Source organism: Puma concolor, chromosome D2 (assembly GCF_028749965.1).
Source record: "Puma concolor isolate L17-30 chromosome D2, mPumCon1.1.hap2, whole genome shotgun sequence".
NCBI classification, from domain to species: Eukaryota; Metazoa; Chordata; class Mammalia; order Carnivora; family Felidae; genus Puma; species Puma concolor.
The window spans coordinates 32,202,958-32,228,133 of NC_141677.1; the positions used below are offsets into that span (position 1 = coordinate 32,202,958).

Sequence of the window (25,176 nt, forward strand, 5' to 3'; positions counted from 1 at the left end):
GGGGAGGGGCAGAGAGAGAGGGAGACACAGAATTGGAAACAGGCTCCAGGCTGTGAGCCATCAGCCCAGAGCCTGACACGGGGCTCGAACCCACGGACCGCGAGATCGTGACCTGGCTGAAGTCGGACGCTTAACCGACTGCGCCACCCAGGCGCCCCAAGAATAACCTTTTCAACAAATGGTGCCAATCGAACCCCTACCTCACTCCATATATAAAAATTAACTTATAATGCAGCAAAGACCCAGAAGTAAGAGCTAAAAGTATAAAACTCTTAGAAAGAAATACAAGCATGAATTTTTGTGGTCTTGGATTAAGCAATGGTTTCTTAGGAAACCAAATGCACAAGCAACTAAAGGGGGAGAAAATCAATAAATAGGACTTTACTGAAATTAACAACTTTTGTGCTTCCAAGGAAACCATCAAAAAAAGTGAAAAGAACCCACAGAATGAGAGAAATTATTTGCAAATCATCTGTCTGGTAAGGTTGCAGTTTTGGGAATGTTTATAAAGAACATGTAAAATTCAATAAAAAGATGACCCAATTTTAAAATGGCCAAATTATATGAAGAGATATTTCTCCAAAGAAGATATACTTTGGAGCATTAATAGGAACATGAAAAGATGCTCAATGTCATTAGTCACCAGGGAAATGCAAATCAAAACCATAATAAGATACCTCTTCACACCCACCCACACCCACTATAGATGGCTATAATCAAGAAGATAATAACAAGTATTGGCAAAGATGTGGAGAAATTGGAACCTTCATACATCGTTGGTGGGAATGTGAAATGGTACAGCCACTCTGGAAAACAGCCTGGCAATTCCCCAGATGGTTACGTCTAGAGTTACAAGATGAGCCCGCAATTCCATTCCTGGGTGTACACCCAAGAGAATTGAAAACATATACTCACACGAAACTTGCACACAAATGTTCAGAGCAGTGTGATCCTAACAGCCCCCAAATCAAAACAAACTAAATTTCCATCAACTCATGAATGGATAAACAAAATGTGGTAGGTATATCCATGCAATGGAACAGTATCAGTCATTAAAAAGAACAAAGTACTGGGGCACCTGGAAGGCTCAGTCGGTTGAGCATCCAACTTCGGCTCAGGTCATGATCTCAGGGTTCGTGAGTTCAATCCCCGCATCAGGCTCATTGCTGTTAGTGCAGAGCCCACTTTAAATCCTCTGTTCCCCTCTCTCTGCCTCTCCCCTTCTTGCCACTCTCTCAAAAATAAACATTTTTTAAAAAGAGTCTTAAAAAAGAAGGAACAAAGTACTGATATATGCTACCCAAAGTTGAACTTTAAAAACATGCTAAAGGGGCACCTGGGTGGCTCAGTCGGTTGAGCCGTCCGACTTCGGCTCAGGTCACCATCTCGCGGTCTGTGAGTTCGAGCCCCGCGTTGGGCTCTGTGCTGACGGCTCCAAGCCTGGAGCCTGCTTCGGATTCTGTGTCTCCCTCGCTCTCTGCCCCTCCCCCGCTCATGCTCCTTCTCTTTCTCTCTCTGTCAAAAACAAATAAACATTGACAACAAATTTTTTTCAAACACGCCAAATGGAAGAAACCAGTTGCAAAAGGCTACATGATCTCTGATTTCATTTATATGAAATGTCCCAATAGGGAAACCTAGTAGTGGTACCGTAGTGATTGCCTAGGGCTGAGGAGGTTGGAGGTAAATACGAGCGACCGCTAAATGCATCCTGGATATCTTTTTGGGGTGAAAAAATGTTCCGACGTTAGACAGCGGTGATGATAGGTGAATGATTTTGTGACTATACTAAAAACCACTGAATCAGCTTTAAAGGCTGAATTTTATGGTAAACTATTATAACTCAATAAAGCTGTTACACACAAAAAAGAGCAAATTTTTCGAAAGGGTGTGAAAAAATTAGTTGAGGGTTTGTGTGTGTGTGTGTGTGTTTTTTAGGGTATTCTAGAGGTGATAATATCCAGCCATTCATGCGCACACACGACCACGTGCACACACACACACGTTTAATTTCAAAAGCCCCACGAAAGCAGTTTTGTGGGGTTTCTGAAATCAGGACAGGTGGCTATGATACCTTCCATGTGGGGAACGAAGACACCGGAGCTCCCAAGAGGAAAATAATACACCTCCATTAATTTCAATATGACCTTCCTAGGAGACGATTATTTGTTAAACACCTTATATGCTTCGCTCACAGGACTACTCAGTGAGGTAAAGGTATTAATATGAATGAGGCCCAGAGAGTGTGAGTACCTTGCCTGGGGTCACACAGTTGTTAATGGAAGAGCTCCTTCCTGCACTCCAGGCTGCCTGTCAAGATGAATGAAAAAACAGATGATACTTCCCGGTCTCTGCAATTTCAAAATTGAACCCTGGTGTCAACCTTATTTACTTCATTTCATTTCATATTCCAGCCCAATCTTTGGCCAGAAAGATCTCCCTGTTCGTCTCAGAACATCCCAATATCTATCATCAAAAGCGAGATCAAGGAGGGGTGCACGCTGTAATCACACACCTTGTTTTATACAGATGTAAACAAGTATCTCACCTTTTCTTTCCCCTGGAAAGTGCCTCCTTTCTTGACACATGCAAAGCCATAGAACTTCCAAGGTTGAGCTCAGTCCCCTCCAACCCTGGGGACCGTCAAAGGTTCTTCTTCCTGAATTCTTGGACACTCACCACAAAATTGGTTCCATGTCATGCTCTGGCCCAACCTGACCACCAATCACAGTATTTGCTCCACTATGTAAGTTTGTTTGTTTCCATCTTTACTAAGCAACTGTTTGGCTCTCTCAGTAGTGAGGTAGTAGCCGTTTTACTCTGGCTAAACACTTAATTATCTTGTAGCTTCAATTTCCTTATTCGCAAAATGGGAATGATGGTAGATATTTGGTGGTAGTCATGATTCTCTTTTCAATTCCATCTTGGATATGTTGCGGGTAGAGACAATGCTGCCTAGAGCAACAGTCCTCAAAGAGTGGTCTGGAATTTTGGGGGTCCCTGAGACCCCTTCCAAGGTTCTGTGAAGTTTCCTCTTTTTAAGGACATACTTGTAGGAGTCTGGGTTTCCTTCACAGACTTGAATCAAAATAATACATCACAACAGTTTGAGTACAGGAACAGATGTGAGGCTCCAGCTGACTTCTATGGAACACACATTCAAATGTTTGCCAAAAAGTAAAACAATGCCACGCTTCTCAGTGATTTCTTTTTGTTTTGGAAAATAGAATTTTTTAAATAAACATGTCATGTTAACATGTAATGACATTATTTTATAAACTAATGAACATTTTAAAAATTCTCAGTTTTAATTTCTAATATAGCAATTATAAACAGATATAATCCACACACACAAAAGCTCTTCAGGATCCTCAATAATTCTTAGGAATGTAAACTTTGAGACTGAAAAGTTTGAGAACCCCTAGAGGAAAGAATGGCGTCCCAAATCTAGTTTTCAGGTACCTCGTGTTCTCAACCTTTCTCTGTGCTTCGGTTCCTTTCTCTCTGACATAATAATAATCCTTGCGACACGAAGAATTATTAATGTTTCTTTTGTTAATGTTTATATGTTGCATTATGTGTGTAAGGACTGTCTCTGGAAGGATTCACAAGTACACAGCTGGTACCAATGGTTTACCCGGGAAAGGGAAATTGGGAAACTGGGAGACAGTACTTAACCTTCTAGCTCTGATTTTTTTCCTAATACATAGTGCGGGCATTGCCTATATTTAATACGAAGCAATTAAAAGTAAACTTACACTTTTGTTTACGTGGCTAGAAAACAGAAGTTGGCTCAAGTAAAGTAGTGTTGACTGGCAATTTGAAACAAAACAACAACAGCAACAAACAACACCTAAGTTTTCCGGGCCGACCTTCGAGCTGCTGCCAAACGCTTCGCGTAGATTCCCACCCACTTGCGTCCGGCTCGCCTGTCTTCGGTCCCTCCTCGCCCTCGCCCCGCCCCCTAGCCCGCCCCGCCCCTCGCCGCCTCGCCCCGCCCCCCGCGACGTCACCTCCGCCGATCCGCTTCCCCGAACTCCCTCTGGCTCCCGCCTTCGCCCGCTTCCGGTCGTCGTCGTCGCCGCTGCTGCCGCTGCTGCTGCTGCTGAGGCTGCTGGCGGAGGCCGGAGGATCGGGCGGCGGCGGCGGCGGCGGCTGAGAGGGCGGCGGCGGGAGCGGAGCGGGACGAGGGAGCGAGAGGAAGCGAGCGAGGAGCTAGCGGAGCGCGCCCAGCCCCGCCCGCCCTTCCGCTCGCCGGAGCAGCCCGAGCAGCCCCGGCCCCCAGCCGCCGCCGCCGCCGCCGCAGCCGCCTGCCCGCCCGCCCGCCGGACAAAGCCCGAGAGCCCGCGCCCAGAGCCATGTCCTCGTCCTCCGGCAGCGGCCACCAGCCCAGCCAGAGCCGCGCCATCCCCACCCGCACCGTGCCCATCAGCGACGCCGCGCAGCTACCTCATGACTATTGCACCACGCCCGGGGGGACGCTCTTCTCCACCACGCCGGGAGGTGAGCGCCGGCCGCCCAGCCGCGGCCCCGAGCCTGCAGCCGGTTTCTTCCGCCGCTCTCCCGCCGCGGGCCTTTAACTCAGGGCGTGTCCACGCTGGGCCACCTCGGCCACCGCAGCTCTACCGGAGTCCCCCAACCCCCCCCCCCCCGCCCCAGCTCCGCGGAAGCCCCCGGGAGACTGCTTTCGGGAACCTTAACTTCGCATTATCTCTTGGCTGCAACTCGATTCAGCGCCGCCGACTCTGAGAACGTGGCTCTCCCGTCGCTGGGGGCGGGGGGGGGGGCGGTGAAAAAAGCCCTTGTTCCCGCTTCGTGGCAGCTTTACGCGCTCGACCCAGTTTTCTCCCCCCTCTCTGCCTCCTCCTGGGCAAACTGGTCTATAGTTGGCCTTGCTCTCACCCTGCATTGCCTCTGCTTCTTGTATATTGTGCATTTGTGCACACCAGGGCTTGGTTTTGGAGCTCTCTCCCGGGCTTTTTTAGAAAGGAAGTTGGGCAGAGTAATTCGCTCCTGGGACCCTGAGATGACTTGTTTTGCTGCTTTTAGAACAGCGGGAGGAGGCTGGAATGCAGTGTTTGGACGCCTCGCCCAGCGTTATCCTGCTTTGACAGCATTGTTTACTTGCTGGACGGGGCCCCACGGAGGGGGGGTGGGAGGGGAATCCCCAGGCTAGGGGGGGAGAATGAGAGAATGCTAAAGAAATAACTCAAGTAATAGCCAAGGGGGTAGTGGAGCACTGGCAGCCCTAACGGTAGGGTTTTGGCGGTGACGCTTTTGGGGATAGACGAAGAGGGCATTGTCAGGAAGGGCATTCGGGTCGATGGGATTGCTTGACCCTGGGCAAGGGCAGTGCAGGTAGAGTTTCCTGAGCATTGCTTTTCGAAGTATGACCAGGAACTGTTTACAAGGAAGAACACTGGGGTAGAGGTGAACCATGTTGAATTGGTCACGGGAAAAGGGAGCTCAAAGGTTGTCTGTACCCTGACTGGGCTGTTCTCCAGAGGGAGGAGGAGACTAGAGCGATCTCGTGGGACCTTATTGAAGGGAATGGCGCTTCAGTTTAACTTCGGAACTTTGCCTTCTTTTGGTGATGGCGTGGCCTCTCGAGAGGGTTGAACTTTGCTGCAGCCCCTGCCCTAGGAGATTGCTAGCTTCGTTCCCGTGGGCCGGCTCACCAGCTGTACTACAATCAACCTGGTGCAGTTAGGCCTGGGCGATCCTTGAATTGGTTGCACAATAGCAAGGCCCATAGAGTAGGAAGACCTTCTTGCCAACAACAAGGGATAAAAATCTGGGAAGAGCACTCTACTGAGGAATCCATCCAGGCCACTGTAGGGGGAGAGGGGGACATGGAAGACTTTAAAATGACCCAAACAGGAGGAGTTCCTCAATATGTGTGGAGTAAAGAAGTTTTAACATTGCAGGCCAGTCAGCTGACTTGGCGAGGCCACTTGCCTCATTGGACAACCCTCTCTCCTGACCTGATGTGTTCAAGGCCAGCCCCTGGGCGTGCTGAGGTCTTGCTTTTTGATCCTGAAAGATTTTTGCAGACCAGTATCTGCTCCATATAGAGTTGTCCTGAACTTGAACTGACAGCTTTTAAGAAATGGGTATTGTTTTCCAAGGTGATAGAGATATGTGGCTTCTTGCAGGATTCTTTGTGCTATTTGTCAGTAAATGCCTGTGCCTTCAGCAGTTGAGAACATATGTCATGGGAACAACTGCACTCAGCTATTAGTTATGTGGGAGAGGAACTAAACTTTTAGCTATATATTAATCATTTTTCCCCTGAAGGAAGACTTACAGAGGGGGTACCCTTTGGGCGTATTTCAACCAACCAGGCTACCATGTTTTTAAAAATAAGGGCATAGTCCTTAAGAATTGCTTTAAAGATAGAAGCCTATCTCATAGTCTGGATTAGTTCCTAAAATGCTTGGAAAGAGTCCGCCAGAAATACTGATTCATTTACCCTTCCTCCCAACTTACACAGCCACAACTGCTTTCTCAAATATCGCTTAGCCTGTCTCCAGATAGTTAGGGTTAGGGTTAGGGTTAGTTTTTTTTGTCTCATTTAAATACTTGTCATCTTGGCTTATGTATCATATTGAACTTGTATTTGTTGGTAGAGCAGGTTGTAATCTTTGGATGTTTGTTGTTTGTTTTTTGAAGAGAACGCGTCTATAGGGGCAGAGGGAGAGAGAGAATCGTAAGCAGGCTTCTTGCCCAGCGAGGAGCCTGACCCGGGGCTCAGTCTGATGCCGTGAGATCATGACCTGAGACGAAATCAAGAGTCGGACACTTAACTGACTCAGCCATCCAGGCGCCCCTTCTTTGGATTTTTAACACAAAGACTTACATAATGTGTTTATAGGATATAGCACTGTTGGGATTGGATTTAATCACTTATTAACTCAGTGCTGTTTAGATGTACAGTACTTACTAATTAAATTTCCCCCCTTTGGAAATTTTCCCATCCTCTGAAGGTTTGTTCATCTCTCTTGTTACATTCCTCTCTCTCCCACCATGTAATTGAACCAGGGTAAGATAGTTGGTTATTTGGTCTCTTCCAGGCACCTGAATTAATGTGGTTAGGTATCTTAAATGAGTTTTGTGGGTTTAGTGCAGTGCTTTGCACAAAAGAGGACCACAGACAAAAGTAGGAAATGCAGTCCTTGCTCTGAATGATCATAAAATCTTGAAGGGGTTGGGGAGTGATAAGATTTTTCGTTCTAGAACAAAAGACGTATAGAATCAAGTGCTAACGTGTGAAAACATTGAGAAAAAGGATAGTAGGTTTGTATTGGCGGTCTCTATTTAGTGGGAAGGAAGGGGATTAGCATGTCCTGTCTCAAACTTCTGGAGACCTTCTGGAGTGTCATACACATGTTGGAGCAGTCCAGGATAACAGTTGATGTGCTGAATGCCCTAAAAGATCAGACTGGGCAGGGACAGTCACAACACAGTGAACTTACAATTTCTCCTCCTTTGAGAGTCCTTTATTCATTGGGAATCAGAGGATACAGCTTATCCTTGAAAAGGTTTCTCACAATTGCCTTCCTGTGGTTTGGGAAATGAGAGGTGGGTGGAAACACAACTTGCTCTGTGACCTTTGGGTTTCTCAGATTGCTGGAAGAGTACCTTTTCTCATGGTTAAGGAGGACAATTTTTAAGTAAATTCAAGGCCCAAAAAAAAAAAAAAATGCCCTTGGATTTTATTTTGTTTTATCTGCCTCTGGAGGAGTGAGAATGATATTTGGTTCTTCCTTTGAGACACTACATCTAGCCCCAATGGAAGGGAAAGTTACCGTAGTTGTCTTCACTTTTATAACACTTTGGTTAGCTGGAAGGGAGCTAATGCTTTCGTAAGTTCTGAAATTTCTCCCTCTGGGAGTGTTGTGCTCTGGGAAATGAGCAGAAACATAGAGAACTCTTTTTAGCCTTTCTTTCTGCCTTTCTTTTCCTGCATAACATCCTCATCAGCTGTGGAAAAGTGCTGTTGCCATGACAAGAGCACCAGAGGGGAACTAACTGATGGTCTAAAATCTTGTTCGCGCTGCTGGGCTTCCTCTCTGCCAGCTGGAGAGTTGCTGTGATTGGTTCGTTGAGGCAGAATTACCTGAAGGCCATTGGAAGGTCTGGAAATACAGGAGAAGGTAGGAAGAAGGAGAAATAATCCACTTGGAGTGACCTATAATAAAATAAGAGTATTGGGTGGGAGTCCTAAGTTTTCATCTGGTTTGTTTCTTGGGAGACGAATGGAGTTGTGTGTAGATTTGGGGAAGGAAGGCCAGTATCTGACTGTCTGTGACCTTGGCTTGGGTTTATTCTAGGCCAAAACCTTCTAAACCAACAACTGTACTTATTTGGCTCTCTAGCTTCATTATTAACCAAAGAACTTCATTATTACACGTGAGAAGTACATGAAAAACATAATGAAAGGCGTTCAGTCTCTCTGCCTTGTGTTTGAAGAAGGTGGCATTTACTCATCTCAGAATAATGCTAATTATTAACATATTTGTCATTCTGTGGGCGATTCAGCTGTAGTCTCGTATTCATCAGCTGCCAAACCGTATACTAAGGAAGATGTACTTCAGTTTTTATGTTGTGCATTTCGGCTCCCGCAGGACTGAATTCTGAGCCTGTGGGGGAGGCAGCAGTCTGCATCCTGAAGGCCTATAGCAATGTCTGTCCTAAGCCAGAAGCGGTCTGACCAGGGAGGAGGGTAGCATGCACCAAGGCGCTGTGCACAGCTCCTTCAGTTCTGCTGAGGCCTGTTGTGGGCAGTAGGAAGAGGGCAAAGTGACGAATCTGTAAACCGGCACTAGCGGGGTTACTACAAAAGACTTGTAGGACTGGAGTCCTAAAGACAATTTTATAAGAGGGGTCTTGCATGGTTTGGCCACAGCGTCGGCTTGATCACGTGTCTCTGTGTGTGTGTGTGTGTGTGTGTAGATTTGCGGATCAGACGTGGTACAGTTAATGTGCAGTAGGCTAGTCCATCTGGTTGGAGAGGAAGACAGCCTGAGCAGGAGAATAGTTTGTTGGTGAGTGGCAGACCTTTTTCTTGGCTTCCAAGTATTTGGATGAAAACACTAATGTTTAAAAGATTTTCGCTACTTCAGTAATTTATAATAAAAGGCAGTTGAGAATTGCGGCCATTCAACTTACTGAATAGGTAAGGCCTAGACTTCCATTTTCAAATTTGTTCATCATGGAACTTTGTTTTATGAAGGTCCCTTAGAACCTGAGTTTTAACACCCGACAGCTGTCCATCCCAAGGGTGACTAGTATTTGAAGGGCCCCTTCACCTGTTCTCAGGCTGTAGCTTGAAGCCAAAAGCTCAGATATCTGAGTGTTTACATCTAAGTAAATAATCTTTCGTATCTTTAGGATGAATGCCCCGACAAACAGAATTTCTTCATTTCATCGAGTGGTTTAAGAAAGTAAAAACCTTAGCGAGCAAGGACAGACTGACTGGAAAATACAATTCAGTTCTTATAGATTACATGGGATTCTCTATAGACAAGCTCATGTCATCTGTAAATACTGATAGTTTCACCTCTTCCTTGTCTATCTGGGTGCCTTTTATTTTTTTCTTGCCTAATTGCTCTGGCTAGAACTTTCAGTACAATGTTGAACAGAAGTGGCAAGATAGTGCGGACACCCTTGACTTGTTCTCAGTGTTAGAGAGAAAACATCTAGTCTTTCACCGTTAGATAAGAGGTTAGCTGGGGAGTTTCATAGATACCCTTCATCAGATTGAGGAAGTTCCCTTTTATGCCTAGTCTGTTGACTATTCCTGTCATGAAAGGGCGTTGAATTTTGTCAAATGCATATTTTTTTTCACTTTTTGAGTTGATTGTGTGATTTTGTTTTTTATTCCGTTGACATGATGTATTATGTCAATTTTTGGATGTTAAACCAGCCTCGTATTCCTGGGATAAATCCCACTTGGTCATGGTATATAGCCCTTTCTGTATGTAGCTAAATTTGTTGTGCTAATATGTGATTGAGGATTTTTGCATATTTGATGTACTTTATTTTGACCCAGATTTTCTGATGGTCAAGGCTAGACAGACTTAAAATCATTTGGCACTTATTTAAGATTAGCTTGTGGTTTGTATACCGTTTTGGACCTGTTACTAGCTAAAAAGATCATCTTTCCAACTCATGTTGCAGCTGAGACTCAAGAACACCAGAGTTGCTTAGCACGCTAGCTTATTTGTGTTGGTCTCCTGAGCCCTGTGTCACTGTATGTCCTTTCACAAATACTTTTAACTTCTCTGGATATTAGTTTCTTCATGTCGAAAATGACAGGCTTTTGCCAGATGATCTCTAAGGCCTCTTCTAACACGAGGCCTTCAGGATAGGAGCATGGTCATTATCAACTTTCAGCCTTGGGCGTGTGTTCTGTGATGACCATGTCCTAAGTGATTGGGCCGGGAGCCATCCTTTGACAATATCTTGAAAATCTTTGCTCCCACTTATTGAGACTTAGAGTTAAAGGATAGTGGGATTGGCTTTTCACACATCTTAGATGTGTCCCATTAGCCATAATACTTTGGTCATACTAAGTTATAAGATCCTGAGGCTCCAGTTGTGCCTTCTGTTGATGTAAAAAATTGTCCCTCTCTTGATTTTATTATCCCTTTAGGGACTTGTTTGCACACACTGAATGTGGTTTGGCCATCATCAGCATACCTGGAGGATGCTGGCTTGAGCAGCTTTTAGTTTCCTCTGGGTTATCTGGCATAGAGCGTTTTAGGAGTCTGTCTTTTCATCCAGAGCCTCCCTGAAGAACAGAGGTTTAAACAGACATTTTTTTTTTTTTATAGAGTGGCAGTGTGCCAAGCCCCAGGATATGCACCATGGCTACCAGTCATGGCTTCCCCCAGTGTCTCGTCTGGTATGCATCTGACCCAGTTCTGGCCAAATGAGATGTAGGGGCAAATCTGCTAAGGGTTTGCTGAGAAAGATTTTCTCTTGGATGTAGAAAAAAATCCCCCGAGGGACACCCTGTTTGAGTCCTTGTCCCTTCCTCCTTGAGACACTGTTGTATGGAGGTGTAGGTCCATCTCAGCCTTTGGAAGATTTTGTCACCAGCTTGTTCAAGCTATGCGATTTGGGCAAGTTACTTGATGTTTCTTGTTCTGAGTTGTCATTTTGCATGAGTGGATGCTTAATTCTAATACAGCAAGCAGCCTTAGTTGAACAGAATTTTATGATGGGGACTCTGTGAAAGTACAGTAACTACTACTCTGTCAGTTAACCGCATTACAATGGGCCTTCTCTAGGTGGTTTAAGTTGAAGTTAATACAATTTCTTGGATGTTTATAGCATAATGCCTGGATTAATTACTTAAACTAAGTTACTTGGTCTTGAAAGAGACCCTTAGGCTTGAATGACCTTGTTTATGTACCTAACCATCTTGGCAAGTGTAATTTTGGGTCTCTTTCTTTGGCTTTCTTGTTCTTGCCACTTGAAAATCACTAGTTTTTAGATCAAAGGGTAGAAGTCCTCCCCCTCCCCCCGCCTTTCTGTTCTCCGCCAAAGGAACTCTGCCGTTTTACTCTTATGTTTTCCTAGTAATGTCAGCATCTAGAAAGTAATGGGTCAAGGTATCCGATTTATCCTAGTAACTGGTCATCAAGGGATGAAGAAAATTTATAAATATCTAATGTTAACCTAGATCGAAAAGTGCCTGTTTGTTCTGAAGTACAAACATGAAGAACGAAGCATTATATGCACAGTTAAAAAATAAAATAGAAAAATAAAAATTAAAACAGAAGCACCTAAAATCCAAAGTAAAATGCCAGCAGACAACTACTTTTAACAGTTTTTGTGTATAGTGCTTCTGTTGGTTATCACTGTTGCCATACATATGTGTGCCACAGTTTCTTTGTTAACCTTCGATAATACCTCTGACTCCCTGTTACGAAAGACGAACATTTTCATTACTTTCTACCTCTCATTTCCCCTCCTCTCCATCTACCAACTTTTGTAAATTGTATTATTGGTTCTGGTTCCTCTGGTAGCTGCCTTTATTTAAAGTGCAAAACAATGGAGTCCAAACCTCCGTGTCTCAATCTGTCAATTTAGCTCTCTGCTATAGGAAATTATACCATCCGTCCTGCCTCTACTTCCCCTGATAGGTCAACTTTTCCATAATTTTTGCAATATCAGGTCCTGTAACATTTGTATACTCTCCTGTGTTTATTTTGCTTCGCTTTTATTATAGTTTGATTATAATCATTGAAAGATGTGTATACCGTATATGATATTTTGGTTCTTAAGTTTTCCATATAGAACCAAGGGGTGTGATTATTTTCATAGAAAAGGAAACGGAGAAAACTCACCAGAAGGAAAAACGTCCATGGTCAAGGTGAAATAGATACTTTTTTTTTTTTTTTTTTTTTTAACACTCCCATCAGTTGATAGAATCATGCCCCGTTTTAAAATGGTATATTCAAGGGGCATCTGGGTGGCTCCATCGGTTAGGCGTCTAACTGGATTTTGGCTCGGGTCGTGATCTTGCAGTTATGAGTTTGAGCCCTGCATCGGGCTCTGTGTTACAGTGTGGAGCCTGCTTGGGATTCTCTCTCTGCTCCTCCTTGCTCGTGCTCCCTGTCTTTCTCTCTCTTAAAAATAAACATTAAAAAAATGCTATATTCAAGGTCTGAATTTCTTGTGTGGTCTTTCGTTTTCCTTCTTCAGGAATTCAGGATTAACTCATTTCTAGTCACTTGTGGCCGGACTGGTTGACATTAAATTGGCCTGACATAAATGTGGCAGGTAGTTTGGGTGACATGTGAATTACCAGGAATTTCTTGCTTCAGAAAACTGTATGCCTCTGCATGGGACACATATGAGAGACCTTGAGTATTTTAGGTTTTTTAGTTTGTTTCCTGGAAAAAATACAATCTCGTGGTAAACACAATATGTGACAAAGGAAACAAAGGGCTTTTTTTTCTTGCCATTTTATTCATAATTGAGTCTTAATGTTTTTCTTTGAATAGTTTTGGTTTTTTGAATGATCAGGTGCTTTTAAATCACACCATAGATCCTTAGCTACCCACTGACAGCCTGATTCCTCATTTTTGCTCTGTATCTGCTACAATTAAACTAGCAGCGATCTAAAATTCAAGCACTTAAAATTCTATGCTTCTGTACTTCTATTTTCCCTGGCCATATTTGAGAATATTAATGGCATCACTTAAGACTCCAGTTCTTCAGGGTGTCGTCTCTTCTGAATTAATTTGCTTTGTTTGCATTCAAAATCAAATGTATTTTAGGAATCCACTAAACAACTAGATCCACTTAGAACTCATTGAGTTTAACAAGGTTACAGGCTATAAGATTGGTATACAAAAACCAGTGTATTTCTGTACCCTTTTGATGGACAATACAAAAATGAAAACAATTCCGTTTCTAACAACATAAAAATAAAATGTGTAGGATTTTAATTTAATGAAAAGACCACAAAACTTACACTGTGGAAACTACAAAACATTCTTGAAAGAAATTAAAGAAGCCCTAAATAGATGGAAGGCCATTTTACCTTCATGGATCAGAAGACAACATTGTTAAGATGACTGTGCTTCCCAAATTGATCTACACGTTCAGCACAATCCCATCACAATCCCAGCTGGCTTCTTCGCGTAAGTTGACAAGCTGACCCAAAATTTAATATTTAAGAGACCTAAAATAGCCCAATTTCAAAAAAAGAAAAAGTTGGAAGACTCACATTTTGAAATTACTACAGAGCAAGACAGTGTGACACTGCCATAGGGATAAACATAGATCAGTGGAATAGAATTGGGAGTCCAGAAATGAACTGTCACAATTAATGACCAATTGGTCTTTGACAAGGATGCCAAAACAATTAAATGGGGGAAAAATCGTCTTTTCAACAAATGTTACTGGGTACAACTGGATATCCACACACAAAAACTTGATCCCACAGCTGAAAGACCTAAATGTATTAAGAGCTAAAACTATAAAACGTTTAGAAAAAAACATAGGCACAAATCATTATGACCTTGATTAGCAAATAGTTTTCTTCGGCGTGGCACCAAAAACACAACAGAAGAAAAGGGTATTAATCAGACTTGCATCAAAGTTAAAAACTTTTGTGCTTCAAAGAATATCAAGGAAGTGAAAAGGCAATGCACGGAATAGGAGAAAATACTTGCAAATCATAGATCAATATGGGACTTGTATTCATGGATATAAAAAACTCTTAATAGTAGACAGACAACCCACTAAAAAATGGGCAAAGGATCTGAGTAGACATTGTACATCAGAATGGCCGATAGGCATATGAAAAGGTGCTCAACACCATTATCCAACAGGGAAATGTAAATAAAATCAAACCACAATGAAATTGAAGAAAGAAAACAAATGAGCAAAGGCGGGGATGGGGGTGGGGTGGGGAGGCAAATCGAGAAACAGACTCTTAACTATGGAGAACTGATGGCTGCCACAGAGAAGGTGGGTGGGGGGATGGGTGAAATAGGTGATGGAGATTGAGGACACTTGGGATGAGCACAGGATGATGTATGGAAGTATTGACTCACTGTATTGTACACCTGAAGCTAATTTTACACTGCATCTTAATTGGAATTTCAAGAAAAACTTAAACCACAATGAGATACCACTTCATACCCAAAAGATAGCAAGTGTTGCCTGCAATGTGCACACATTGGAACCCTCACTCACTGCTGGTGGGAATGTGAAAATGGTAGAGCCACTTTGGAACAGTCTGATGGTTCCTAAAAGATTAAACAGTTAACCACATGATCCAGCAATTCTACTCTTCGGTATATACCCGAGACAAATTGAAACATGTCCACACAAAGACATGTAGGTGTATGCTTAATGGCAACATTATTCAAAGTCGAAGCAACCCAGTTGTCCAGCAACTGATTCCTGGACAAAATGTGATATATACCTGTAATGGAGTATTGTTTGGCAATAGAAAGAAGTGAAGTGTTGATAAATGCTAAACAGGGACGGACCTTGAAAACATACGCGACTAAAAGAAGCAGTCACAAAAGATCACATACTGTACAATTCCATTTATACGAAATGTCCGGAATAGGCAAATCTGTAGAGACAGAAAACAGTGGTTGCCTAGGGCTGTAGAGGTCAGAGGACAATGGGGAAGGATTACTACATGTGTCTACGGGTTATCTTGCTGGGATGATTGCAGTGTTCTAAAATTGTGGTGATGGTTGCACAATTCTGTGAATACACTAAAAACTTATATACTTGTAATGCATTATAGGTGAATTATAGCTCAGTAAAGCTGCAAAAAAATGTATTTTTTCATCTCTGCAAGGTCTTAGAAGTTCTTCAAAGTTTATCTTAGAATCTCTACTACTTATTTCCTAGTTGGTCCAATTACAGTTCTTTAAAGCATGGGTTATTGCCAGTATATAATTTAGAAATATAAAGCTTGCTTTTATCCTGTGCTTTTTTTTTTTTTTTTTTTTTTTTACCATCTCCTCCCCAGAGTTTCCAAGCTTGGCGTACTACAGAAATAAGAATAATCTTGTTCCAACTTGCAAGTTGAATGTTAGTCGAAGAACCATCTCACAGTGAAATCTCACTCTTTGGAAACCTAGCTGTGAACAAAAGTGGAGGTGACACAGCAAATGTGTAAAGTCCATCCACTAAAGCTCCGTCCCTTTCATTGGAAAGCCATCGGGTCCCCCTCAGCCTGTTTGCTTTTATTTTACATAGCCTTCTAATAAGCATATCGCTGATTTCGAAGGCCCTACAAGGTTAGAAGCATCGAGTTAGGATGGGTATAGAGGGTGTGCCCCCTTTTCCAAGTTCATATGTTGAAGTCCTAACCTCCAGGTGATATTTGCAGATGGGGCCAAGGGAAGTAATTAGGTTTAGATAAGGTCGAGAGGCCCTCATGATGGGATCAGTGCCCGTGTAAGAAGAGGCCCCAGGGAGCTTGCTCCCCCACCCTGCCCTATCTGAGGGCACAATGAAAATGTGGTTGTCCACACACCCAGGGGAGAGCTCTCAGCAGAAACAGACCTTGGCTGGCATGTTGATCTTGGACTTCTCAAGAAGTGCGAAAATGACTTTCTGTTTAAGTCGCCCAGTCTGTGGTATTTTGTTGTGCAGCCTGAGCTGACTGAGATTTGGAGGGAAAAAGGCAGTTCAGAGGCCTAACAGTGAGGGAGGGACTACAGATGAGGGAAGGGGCGCTGGTGTGGCTGTGCAGTGGAAGGCAGATGAGGCGCATGAGCCCGGAGACTTCGTGGGCCACAGCGCAGTTTATGAAGTGATCTTCACGCCCGCGACCCCACTTCATCAAGAAAGGCTTGGATTGATTTCTGTTTAAGGTGGTAAAAAGTTTTAAATCTGTACGCAGAAAATTGCCATCTAAAATAATTCACATTATTCACTTGTTGAAAGTTGAACTAAGTGTTCTGCCATCCAGAATGACTCCTCATCATTTCCAGATGCCTTTTTAAGGTGTTACTATAGTTCTTATTTTTTTCAAAGCAAAGAGGGTTGAAGGTAAATTTTTGCTGTCCTTGTTCTGAATTTATATTTGAGATGGGACGTAAGACATGTGTCTTCGTTAAACCAGGAACCAGAGATTTCCAACTTTTCCGGGTATTCTTCCAGGGTTGGAGGGAGGCGTATGCAAAGCCGCTCTGCTGGGTTTGGGTTTGTGGTGAGAGTCCTGCTGCGCTTGGGCTGCGGGCCTTTGTGTCTCAGTCATCCTGTGAGTAAAAATAGGAGGTTGATTCTAGCCCCCTCTAGGACTCGGAGACTTCCTTTTTGAAGTTTGCAGCCTTTGCTGATCTCGTGGAGCCTTAAAAATGAAAGAACCAGGGGCGCCTGGGTGGCTCGGTCAGTTAAGCCTCTTGAGTCTTGATTTTTGGCTCAGGTCATGATCTCATGGTTTGTAAGTTCGAGCCCCCGAGTCAGGCTCTGCACGGACAGTGTGGAGCCTGCTTGGGATTCTCTCTTTCCCTCTGTCTCTGCCTCTCCGCTGCTCGCTCGCTCTCAAAAATAAGTGAGTAAACTAAAAACAAAAAAAGCACTTAGGGTAATTAGAGCTGTTGACCTGGGTTGTGCCTTGCCGTCCTTCAGAGGTTATCCTCTCCAGCACCTCCTTTATTACCAGTAGTCTGCAAGTCCCCGTTTACTAGTCTGAAATAGACTTCTTAGACTATGGGACCTTCAAAACTGTTTATTTCTGTCACGTACACAAAACCAGATTAACTAATTTATCAAATAACGTCAGTGCTCAGGCCTTGGCAAACTAGAAGACCAAAAAAAAAAAAAAAACCCAGAAGCCACCTCTGCCCATCTCTGTCACACTCCTGAGGGGGCAGTAACTCCACCGGCATCCCACTCTTCCCTCTGGAAAAGCTGTGTTTAGGGCAAGCGGGGTGGGGTCTGCTGTGTAAACCCGCACCATCTACTGTCACCCTGTTTATAGGGAAGCGGCAGTTACCTTCCCACTGCTTTCGCTTCGGACGGTGTGGCCCCCACTCCGGGCGGCCCAGAGACTGGGGCCGAGCGGCAAGAGGGCTGCCCTGGGAGTCTGGAGACCATGGGCTCAGTTCCAATTTTGCCTCTGGTTTGCTGTGAGCTCCATTAAGTCACTCTCTGGGTCTCGGCTTCACCTGTCGGGGTGACCTCGATAGGCCCTTTCTTTCATCGTTCCCCTCCTAATTCCTCGTACTTCTTTAATATTTCATCTATTCTTGGATCACTGTTACTACGCTCTTGGTAGAAGGTTGAAGATGGGTTCTTTTTTTTTTTTTTTTAAGGATTATTTATTTATTTTTATTTTTGAGAGAGAGTGAGAGCACCAGTGAGGGAGGAGCAGAGAGAGAGGGAGACACGGAATCCAAAGCAGGCTCCAGGCTCTGAGCTGGCAGCACAGAGCCCAACGTGGGGGCTCGAACCCACAAACTGTGAGATCTTGACCTGAACTGAAGTCAGATGCTAACCGACTTAGCCACCCAGGTGTCCCTAGCATTTTACTTTATTTTATTCTTTTTTTTTTTTTAATTTTTTTTTCCAACGTTTATTTATTTTTGGGACAGAGAGAGACAGAGCATGAACGGGGGAGGGGCAGAGAGAGAGGGAGACACAGAATCGGAAACAGGCTCCAGGCTCTGAGCCATCAGCCCAGAGCCCGACACGGGGCTCGAACTCACGGACCGCGAGATCGTGAGCCGGCTAAAGTCCGACGCTTAACCAACTGCGCCACCCAGGCGCCCCATAGGATTTTATTTTAAAGTAATCTCTACACCTAATATAGGGCTTGAACTCACAACCCCAAGACCAAGAGTTTCATCCTCCACTGACTGAGCCAGCCAGGTACCCCTGAAGCTGTGTTCTTCACTTTAGTGAACAGAAGAATGGCCTGGGGAACTTAAAAATACAGATTTCCAGGGGCACCTGGGTGGCTCAGTCGGTTAAGCGTCCGACTTTGGCTCTGGTCATGATCCTGCAATTTGTGAGTTTGAGCCCGGCATCAGACTCTGTGCTGACAGCTCAGAGCCAGGAGCCTGCTTGGAATTCTGGGTCTCCTTCTCTCTCTGCCCCTCTCCCGCTCACGCTGTCCCTCTCTCAAAAATAAATAAACATTTAAAAAATTTTTAAAAATACAGATTTCCAGATTCTAATCCCTAAGAATTCCGATTCAGATAGAATCTTTTTTTTTTTTTTTTTTTTTTTCAACGTTTATTTATTTTTGGGACAGAGAGAGACAGAGCATGAATGGGGGAGGGGCAGAGAGAGAGGGAGACACAGAATCAGAAACAGGCTCCAGGCTCTGAGCCATCAGCCCAGAGCCTGACGCGGGGCTCGAACTCACGGACCGCGAGATCGTGACCTGGCTGAAGTCGGACGCTTAACCGACTGCGCCACCCAGGCGCCCCCAGATAGAATCTTTTTTAACAAGCTTGCCAGAAGATTCCGATGCAGTTACTTGAAAAAAGACTGTCCTAATAGGTTCCAAATACGGCATGGCATTTTTCTGAGTACTTTATCAGGTAGAGGCTGGGAGCTAGATACTTTATTTTCACCTCTTATAAGCTGTAGATATGATTATCTGTGCAGTGTAGTTTTAACGGAACTAGGTAGTAAAAACAAAATTGATATCCTTTGGAGTTGGTTTGAAAGCCTTAAAGGTTTTGTTTTAAGATGCCTACATGTGCTGATGGGTGCCCATCAGAGAACATTTCCATCCTGAGACACCTAGTCATTCTTTCCTGTGACAGGTGTTGTAGTATTATGGAGAGGAGAATATGTTTATTAGCACTTGATTCTGGTTGTAAAAGGAAGGATAGGGGGGCAAATTGCAGGGTAGAGTGTCTCCTGGCCACTTTCTCACCTCGAAGCCATTAGTGTGACTCTTATTTTCCATCTAGCTGAAAAGAAATGACTTCCTGGCATTTGCATGAAAGTGTTGTCGTGGTACTACCACAGATTTGAATCCCAGGAAAACCACTGAGTTTGCAATTCCTTTTCCAGCCCTTTAGCGTAATGTTGGTATCATTTCTTTAGATTAAATGTTCCATCTCCTTCCTTCTTTAGAAACACTGTCCAGAGTTTCCGTTCCTCTTGCAATAAATGCCTTGCTTTTTTCTACCTGCTTCCTCACATTTCAGGTAGATGTGTTAGCTGTTTTATTTGTCTTTCTGTTTCCTGGGGCATAGCTGTCACGTGTTGTTTGAGGAAATCTGCCTGAATCAGACTCTCATTATTATGACGGGAGTATTTTCACTTGAGAATTTAAAAGCATTGAGCAGCAGGTGGTGTTTACATTCTACCTCTTTAAATGGATGACTTGGTACACAATCTCATTTTCATATAATATTGCTTTTAACGTCGATGCCCGAACCATTTCCTTCTCTGGATTTAAGCCTGGTGTGAGCAAGATGCCTTCACTTCCCTTTGTTCCGTAGGCAGGGGTGGCGGGTGCGCGTGGCTGCCATCCCCCCCCTTCTCCCCTCCCGCCTTCAGCAGACATCGCTAAATGGTGGCCAAGTTCTTTATCACTGAGCCAGCTGTACTCTGAATCAGCAGCAGAGCCCCAGGCATCCACTACCTTAAGCCAACATCAGGCTCCTCTAAGTTGTTGTTTACTTTTATTTTATTTTATTTTATTATTATTTCTTAATGTTCATTTATTTTTGAGAGAGAGAGTGAGAGAGACCACCAGCGGGGAAGGGGCAGAGAGAGGGAGACAAAGAATCGGCAGCAGGCTCCAGGCTCTGAGCTGTCAGCACAGAGCCTGACGCAGGGCTCCGACTCACGAACCGTGAGATCATGACCTGAACTGAAGTCGGACACTCAACCAGCTGAGCCACCCAGGTGCCCCTGTTGCTTAGCTTTAGATCTTATTTCTGGCCATTAGTACCTTGGGAAGACCATGACAGAAGAGACAGCAGCAGCAGGTTTTCTTAACTGTTCGTCAGGTCAAATGCACTCCTCGGAACTATTGTGAAACACTCTGGTGGCACTTCTTGGTATGCAGATTGTTTTGTAAAGTAGAGACGGGCTGCCCCTTCTAGCTTCTACTCAGTTCTTCTACTCTAGCTTCTACTCAGGGACGGGCTGCCCCTTCTAGCTCAGTCTGGGAAGAACGTTGGCCTCAGTGCCTTTAGAAAGCCTTTAACTTACAGGCAGCTATCTATCTGTTGGTGATTTTTTTTTTTTCACATACTTATTTATTACTTCATTTGAAACTTTCTAGGGGGCGCCTGTGTGGCTCAGTTGGTTAAGTGTCTGACTCTTGATCTCGGCTCAGGTCACGATCTCACAGTTTGTGTGTTCGAGCCCTGCGTCGGGCTCTGCGCTGACAGCAGGGAGCCTGCTTAGGATTCGGTCTCCTTCTCGCTCTGCCCCTCCCCAGCTGTCTCTCTGTTTCTTTCTCAAAATAAATAAAAGTAAGCTTAAAAAAAACTCTACATGGCAGGACCTTGGTCAGAGAGAAATAAGACCTAGTCCTGGCATAAGGAAATCCCAGTCTTTACAGAGGCAAATCGATAAACTGGACATTTATGATAGGTGATATGTATTGAATAAGGTTGGGGGCAGAATTTTTTTTTTTCAAGGTTTTTTTTTTTGTAAAGGTAGCGATGTTGGGGCTGAGCCTTAAAAGATGAGTGGCAAAGGAGCCTGGGCCCAGGCAGGGAGGGGAGAACTTAGCCTGTTTGCTTGAACTGTAAACCCTCAAGGCCTAGGTTTGGATGGAATTTAAAATAAATTCCTGGGGAATATTATCTGTTGAGAACCCCTTAATTCGTTTCAGACTCTTCAACCTTGTTTTCCAGGAACGCGAATCATTTATGATCGAAAGTTTCTGTTGGATCGTCGCAATTCTCCCATGGCCCAGACCCCGCCCTGCCATCTGCCCAATATCCCAGGGGTCACCAGCCCTGGCACCTTAATCGAAGACTCCAAAGTAGAAGTAAACAATTTGAACAACTTGAACAATCATGACAGGAAGCAGGCAGTTGGTAAGAGAGGGCTGGTTTTGGGGGACCAAGAGGGTTCGCTTGGGAACTCAAATGTCATTCGGCTGTGGGTGGAACAGTTGTCGAGGCCTCAGTTACAATCGACATTCATTCATGTGTCTCTCAGGTTCTCCCCTCCCATCAGCAAGGCTCATTGAAATGTTCTGGAAATCCTGTGTTCTAAATCATAAGCAAATCTAACCCGAGGGCGGCGGGTTAGAAATCCAAAACCAGGGAATAGTAAATCCTTAAGATGCGTCATGAAACCAGGTCTCAGGTACTGCCTAGCCTGGGCTGTGTTGGACTGGGAGTAACACACAGAAAACAGAATCGAATAGGTTCCTTTTCCATTGCCTCCCAGAAATAGACCCGTTGCTTACAAGAAGAATGTCCTTTTTGTGGTGCCAGGGGAAACAATATGGTTCGTTTCCCCCATTTTCCAGGACTGCCACCTGCAGACGGAGGGGTCGCTAGGCAGATTTTCACTTGCATTTTTTTTCCCCCAGATGCTCCTCCTTGTGGGTGGTTCGACTGCCAGTCTTTTTTTTGTTGTTTTTTCAGTTTTAAGTATTTTGAGAGAGACCACAAAAGAGAGCGGGCGTGTGGTGGAGGGGCGGAGAAAGAGGGAGAGAGGGAATCCAAGCGAGCTCCGTGCTGTCAGCGATCAGCCTGACTCAGGGCTCGATCCCACGAACCGTGAGATCATGACCTAAGGGGAAACCAGGAGTCGGATGCTTAACCGCCACCCAGGGGCCCCGACTGCCACTATTCCCCCTCCCACATTAAAACGCCCAGCCAAAGCAAACAAATCATTGTCTTAAGGCAGCAGAGAATGGGAGCGTTTGGATTATTTTTTGACCCACGTGCAGAGAAAAGAGCTGCCTGGCTTTTCCTTTCTGTGCTAAACTTTGTCTTGATTCTAACTAGGGGATGACGCTCAGTTTGAGATGGACATCTGAGTGCCCTGCAGGATCGGAAGAACAGCGGCAGCGCCGAGGCTGTGTCACCGGATGGGGCCCAGAGGACCAACAACCAGCAGACAGGAGGGGCGGTGTCGGCAAGCGTCACAGCCCCCGCGTCCCCTTCTTCCTTCCTCTGGGTGCCAAATGATGCAAAGATGAGCTTCATCCGACTATTTCCTCTCCGTCTCCTGTCCCCCTTCCCAGGTAGTCAAGTTCGCTCCAAGGTCCTTGGCATATTTCCCTAGACCTAAGCAGCCCACAGAGGAAAGCGGTTCAACTCTGGCTTCCGTGGTCATTTTACTGTTGAGAAAACCTCTCCTCCCTCCCCCAGCCCCCTCTTTCTTCTTTTAATCCCAAATCAAGTATCAGCCTACCAACAATTGCCTGCCTGGGAAGTCTGGGGAAGTGATAGGTTTGCTGGGCTCAGCATTATGCATGTTCTAACCCTCTATCTGCCCTCCGTGTCTCCCATCTGTGGTTCAGAGCTGCAAGAATCTGGGTTTTCGGTCTTCACAGCCACCAGAGGGAAATGATAAACGAGAAGGGCGCGCTCTCCCTTTTACCTTGAGGTGTTTGTCCTTAGGGGCAGAGCACAGCCTGTGCGTTCTGGTAGCATCCCTGTGTGGTGCCGTTTGGAGGCCCGCTTCCCCACCTTCCTCTGGCAGGAGTGTCTTGTGTCTTTGAGAGCCGAGTTCAGCTTCCCAGGCCTTCGCTTAGCACGTTGGTGCAGAAAGGTTTGAGCTCTACCTGAGAAGGGCGTCCTTGGTGAGCAGCGGGGCTCTCCTCCTGTCCTGCCTCCCTGCTGGCATTCCCCTTGCCCATGGTCCTCTTGTCTCTGAGCCGCCCGAGTGGTTCTGTCGCTCCTGGAACAGGCCTGTCCACGTGACGCAGGCGCTCTGGGGAAGGCCTGGTCATCGTGTTCCGCTGGGTGACACCGAAGAATGACCTTGGGAGCGTGGCGAACCCCGGGGGTGCTTGGTCTCAGTAGTCCTTGCTTTTCAGTCCACTGAGCGTTGTGATGTTTGCTGTCTCTGATTGCAGTTTCTTATGTTTTGAGTTTAAAAGGTGACTTTCAGAATGCTCTTAGAAAAGAACGAAACTGTTTTTCTCTGTGGACCTGCTTAGGCTGCTGGGATAGATGAGCATGGGCTTCAAAGTGTGTCCCCACCCCCACCCCCTCCCCGGTTCTCTTGCCTTCCCCATCGTACTCGGAACTGTCCCTCTCTTTCCCCGCTTCCTGCCCTCCCTCCCACCTTGTTCTCTGCCAGGCCATTTTTCAGATATACATCAAAGATACCTCAAGTGTTGGTATCTGATAAGATCTCACTCCTCTTATCTGAGGAGGGGTCTTTTATTTTTAAGATGACTACAGACCTATTTTTAGATATGTTTTCAATACAGTTTTGAACAGCAACTTTTTAATTACACATCTTCCAGTGTTAGGAAGGTGAGAGATGTCCACAGGCGAGTCTGCTGTTCCGTGTCACCCTCCTCTGTCTACCCCAATTCCTGATGAGCTCTTTGCTTCTCCCTCTAGTTTTGGGTGTGCATGTTTGCAGTTTGTAGTGGGTGGTTTGTAAAACTGGACCATTCTCCTTGCCGTGGGTTGTTTATGAAAGCCTCATTCTTTTCCCTCACCCTTTGCTTTTTCATTCCCTGTCCTCCCTGTCCCGCTCTCCTCACTATTGACTGGCATGGTGATCCCGGGAGAGTGACCCCCTCGTAGAAAGACTTAACGCCTCCGTCCCCTCAAAGAACCACCAGGAAAGTAGCCACTGGTGTCCTGGGAACTTCTGGTTACGTGTGGTATCCTGAGCCCTCTGAAGAGATCACATCCCAGAGTGAGAATAACAGGCCAATTGCCTAAGAAAGAAAGCTGTTTGTTTTTCTTTCGAGCTATGAAAAGACCCTGTTAACAAACACATTTTAGACAGAAGAGAGGAAGGATGTCTGAGGAACTTTGTTCTGGTTTTTTACTACAAAATGTGAATAGTTCAAAGAGTGAACCTTTTGTGATGGTTGATGTCTCTCAGGAATAAGCTGGATCTCCAAAATTGGGGGGGATGCTTTTCAGTCTCAAAAATTGATGATCAGAAAAGTATTTTTTGTTTGTTTGTTTGTTTGTTTAATGTATCCCTGTTCTGATTTTAATTAAACTCCAAATTTCACTTTACCTACTCTTGGAAAAACTTCAGTTGCACTGCAGTTTGCATGGGAAGTTTGCTCAGGACCCCTTTGTCCCCTAGGAGCATGATTCCTTGGGAATGAGGCTTCTCGTTCTTCATAGCTGACTTTGGCATCCGTGGAACCTGGCTCCAGCTCCCGCTAGGCTGGTTGGACCACGAGCAGAAGAGCGCCCCCTTCTTGATCTTTATTGCTGCACATGAAAACCCGGCCTCCTTGCTGAGCAGCGGGGAGTGCCTTGAAAACATGCCAGCTTGGGTAATATCAAGGTGCCATTTTCCCCTTTTTGGCCATTCTGGGGAATCTCTGCACATAGCTCCCTAATCGAAGGCCATTTTTCTAGCAGCTGTGTAATAGAGCAGCGGCCCAGTCCTTTAGTCCTTCTCTGCAAGGAGTTCCTTACTGCTTGGTGCAATTCTCTCCTGGAGGCCACTGTTAGGAGAGATACCTTAACCTCCGTGAGTCTGCATTTTAAAGATCATTTCACAAGGCAACAGAGTAACTTGTAACAGACG

The 25,176-nt window shown here is 45.0% G+C and overlaps 1 protein-coding gene across 1 annotated transcript; it reads left to right on the plus strand.

Moving 5' to 3' along the window:
* Positions 1 to 4,069: 4,069 nt before the first annotated feature.
* On the plus strand, positions 4,070 to 24,650 carry EIF4EBP2 (eukaryotic translation initiation factor 4E binding protein 2). Its single transcript, XM_086679899.1, has 3 exons — positions 4,070 to 4,503; positions 21,333 to 21,518; positions 22,443 to 24,650. Exons 1-3 carry the CDS (start codon positions 4,359 to 4,361, stop codon positions 22,472 to 22,474), a joined length of 363 nt encoding a protein of 120 aa, XP_086536025.1. The 5' UTR covers positions 4,070 to 4,358; the 3' UTR covers positions 22,475 to 24,650.
* The last annotated feature ends 526 nt before the right edge of the window (positions 24,651 to 25,176 follow it).

Bases quoted from the DNA above. Each gene is read 5' to 3' on its own strand.
- EIF4EBP2 (XM_086679899.1), top strand. From the start codon at position 4,359: ATGTCCTCGTCCTCCGGCAGCGGCCACCAGCCCAGCCAGAGCCGCGCC. The intron at 4,504-21,332 runs GTGAGCGCCGGC...CTTGTTTTCCAG, and splicing joins CTTCTCCACCACGCCGGGAG to GAACGCGAATCATTTATGAT. The intron at 21,519-22,442 runs GTAAGAGAGGGC...GATTCTAACTAG, and splicing joins TGACAGGAAGCAGGCAGTTG to GGGATGACGCTCAGTTTGAG.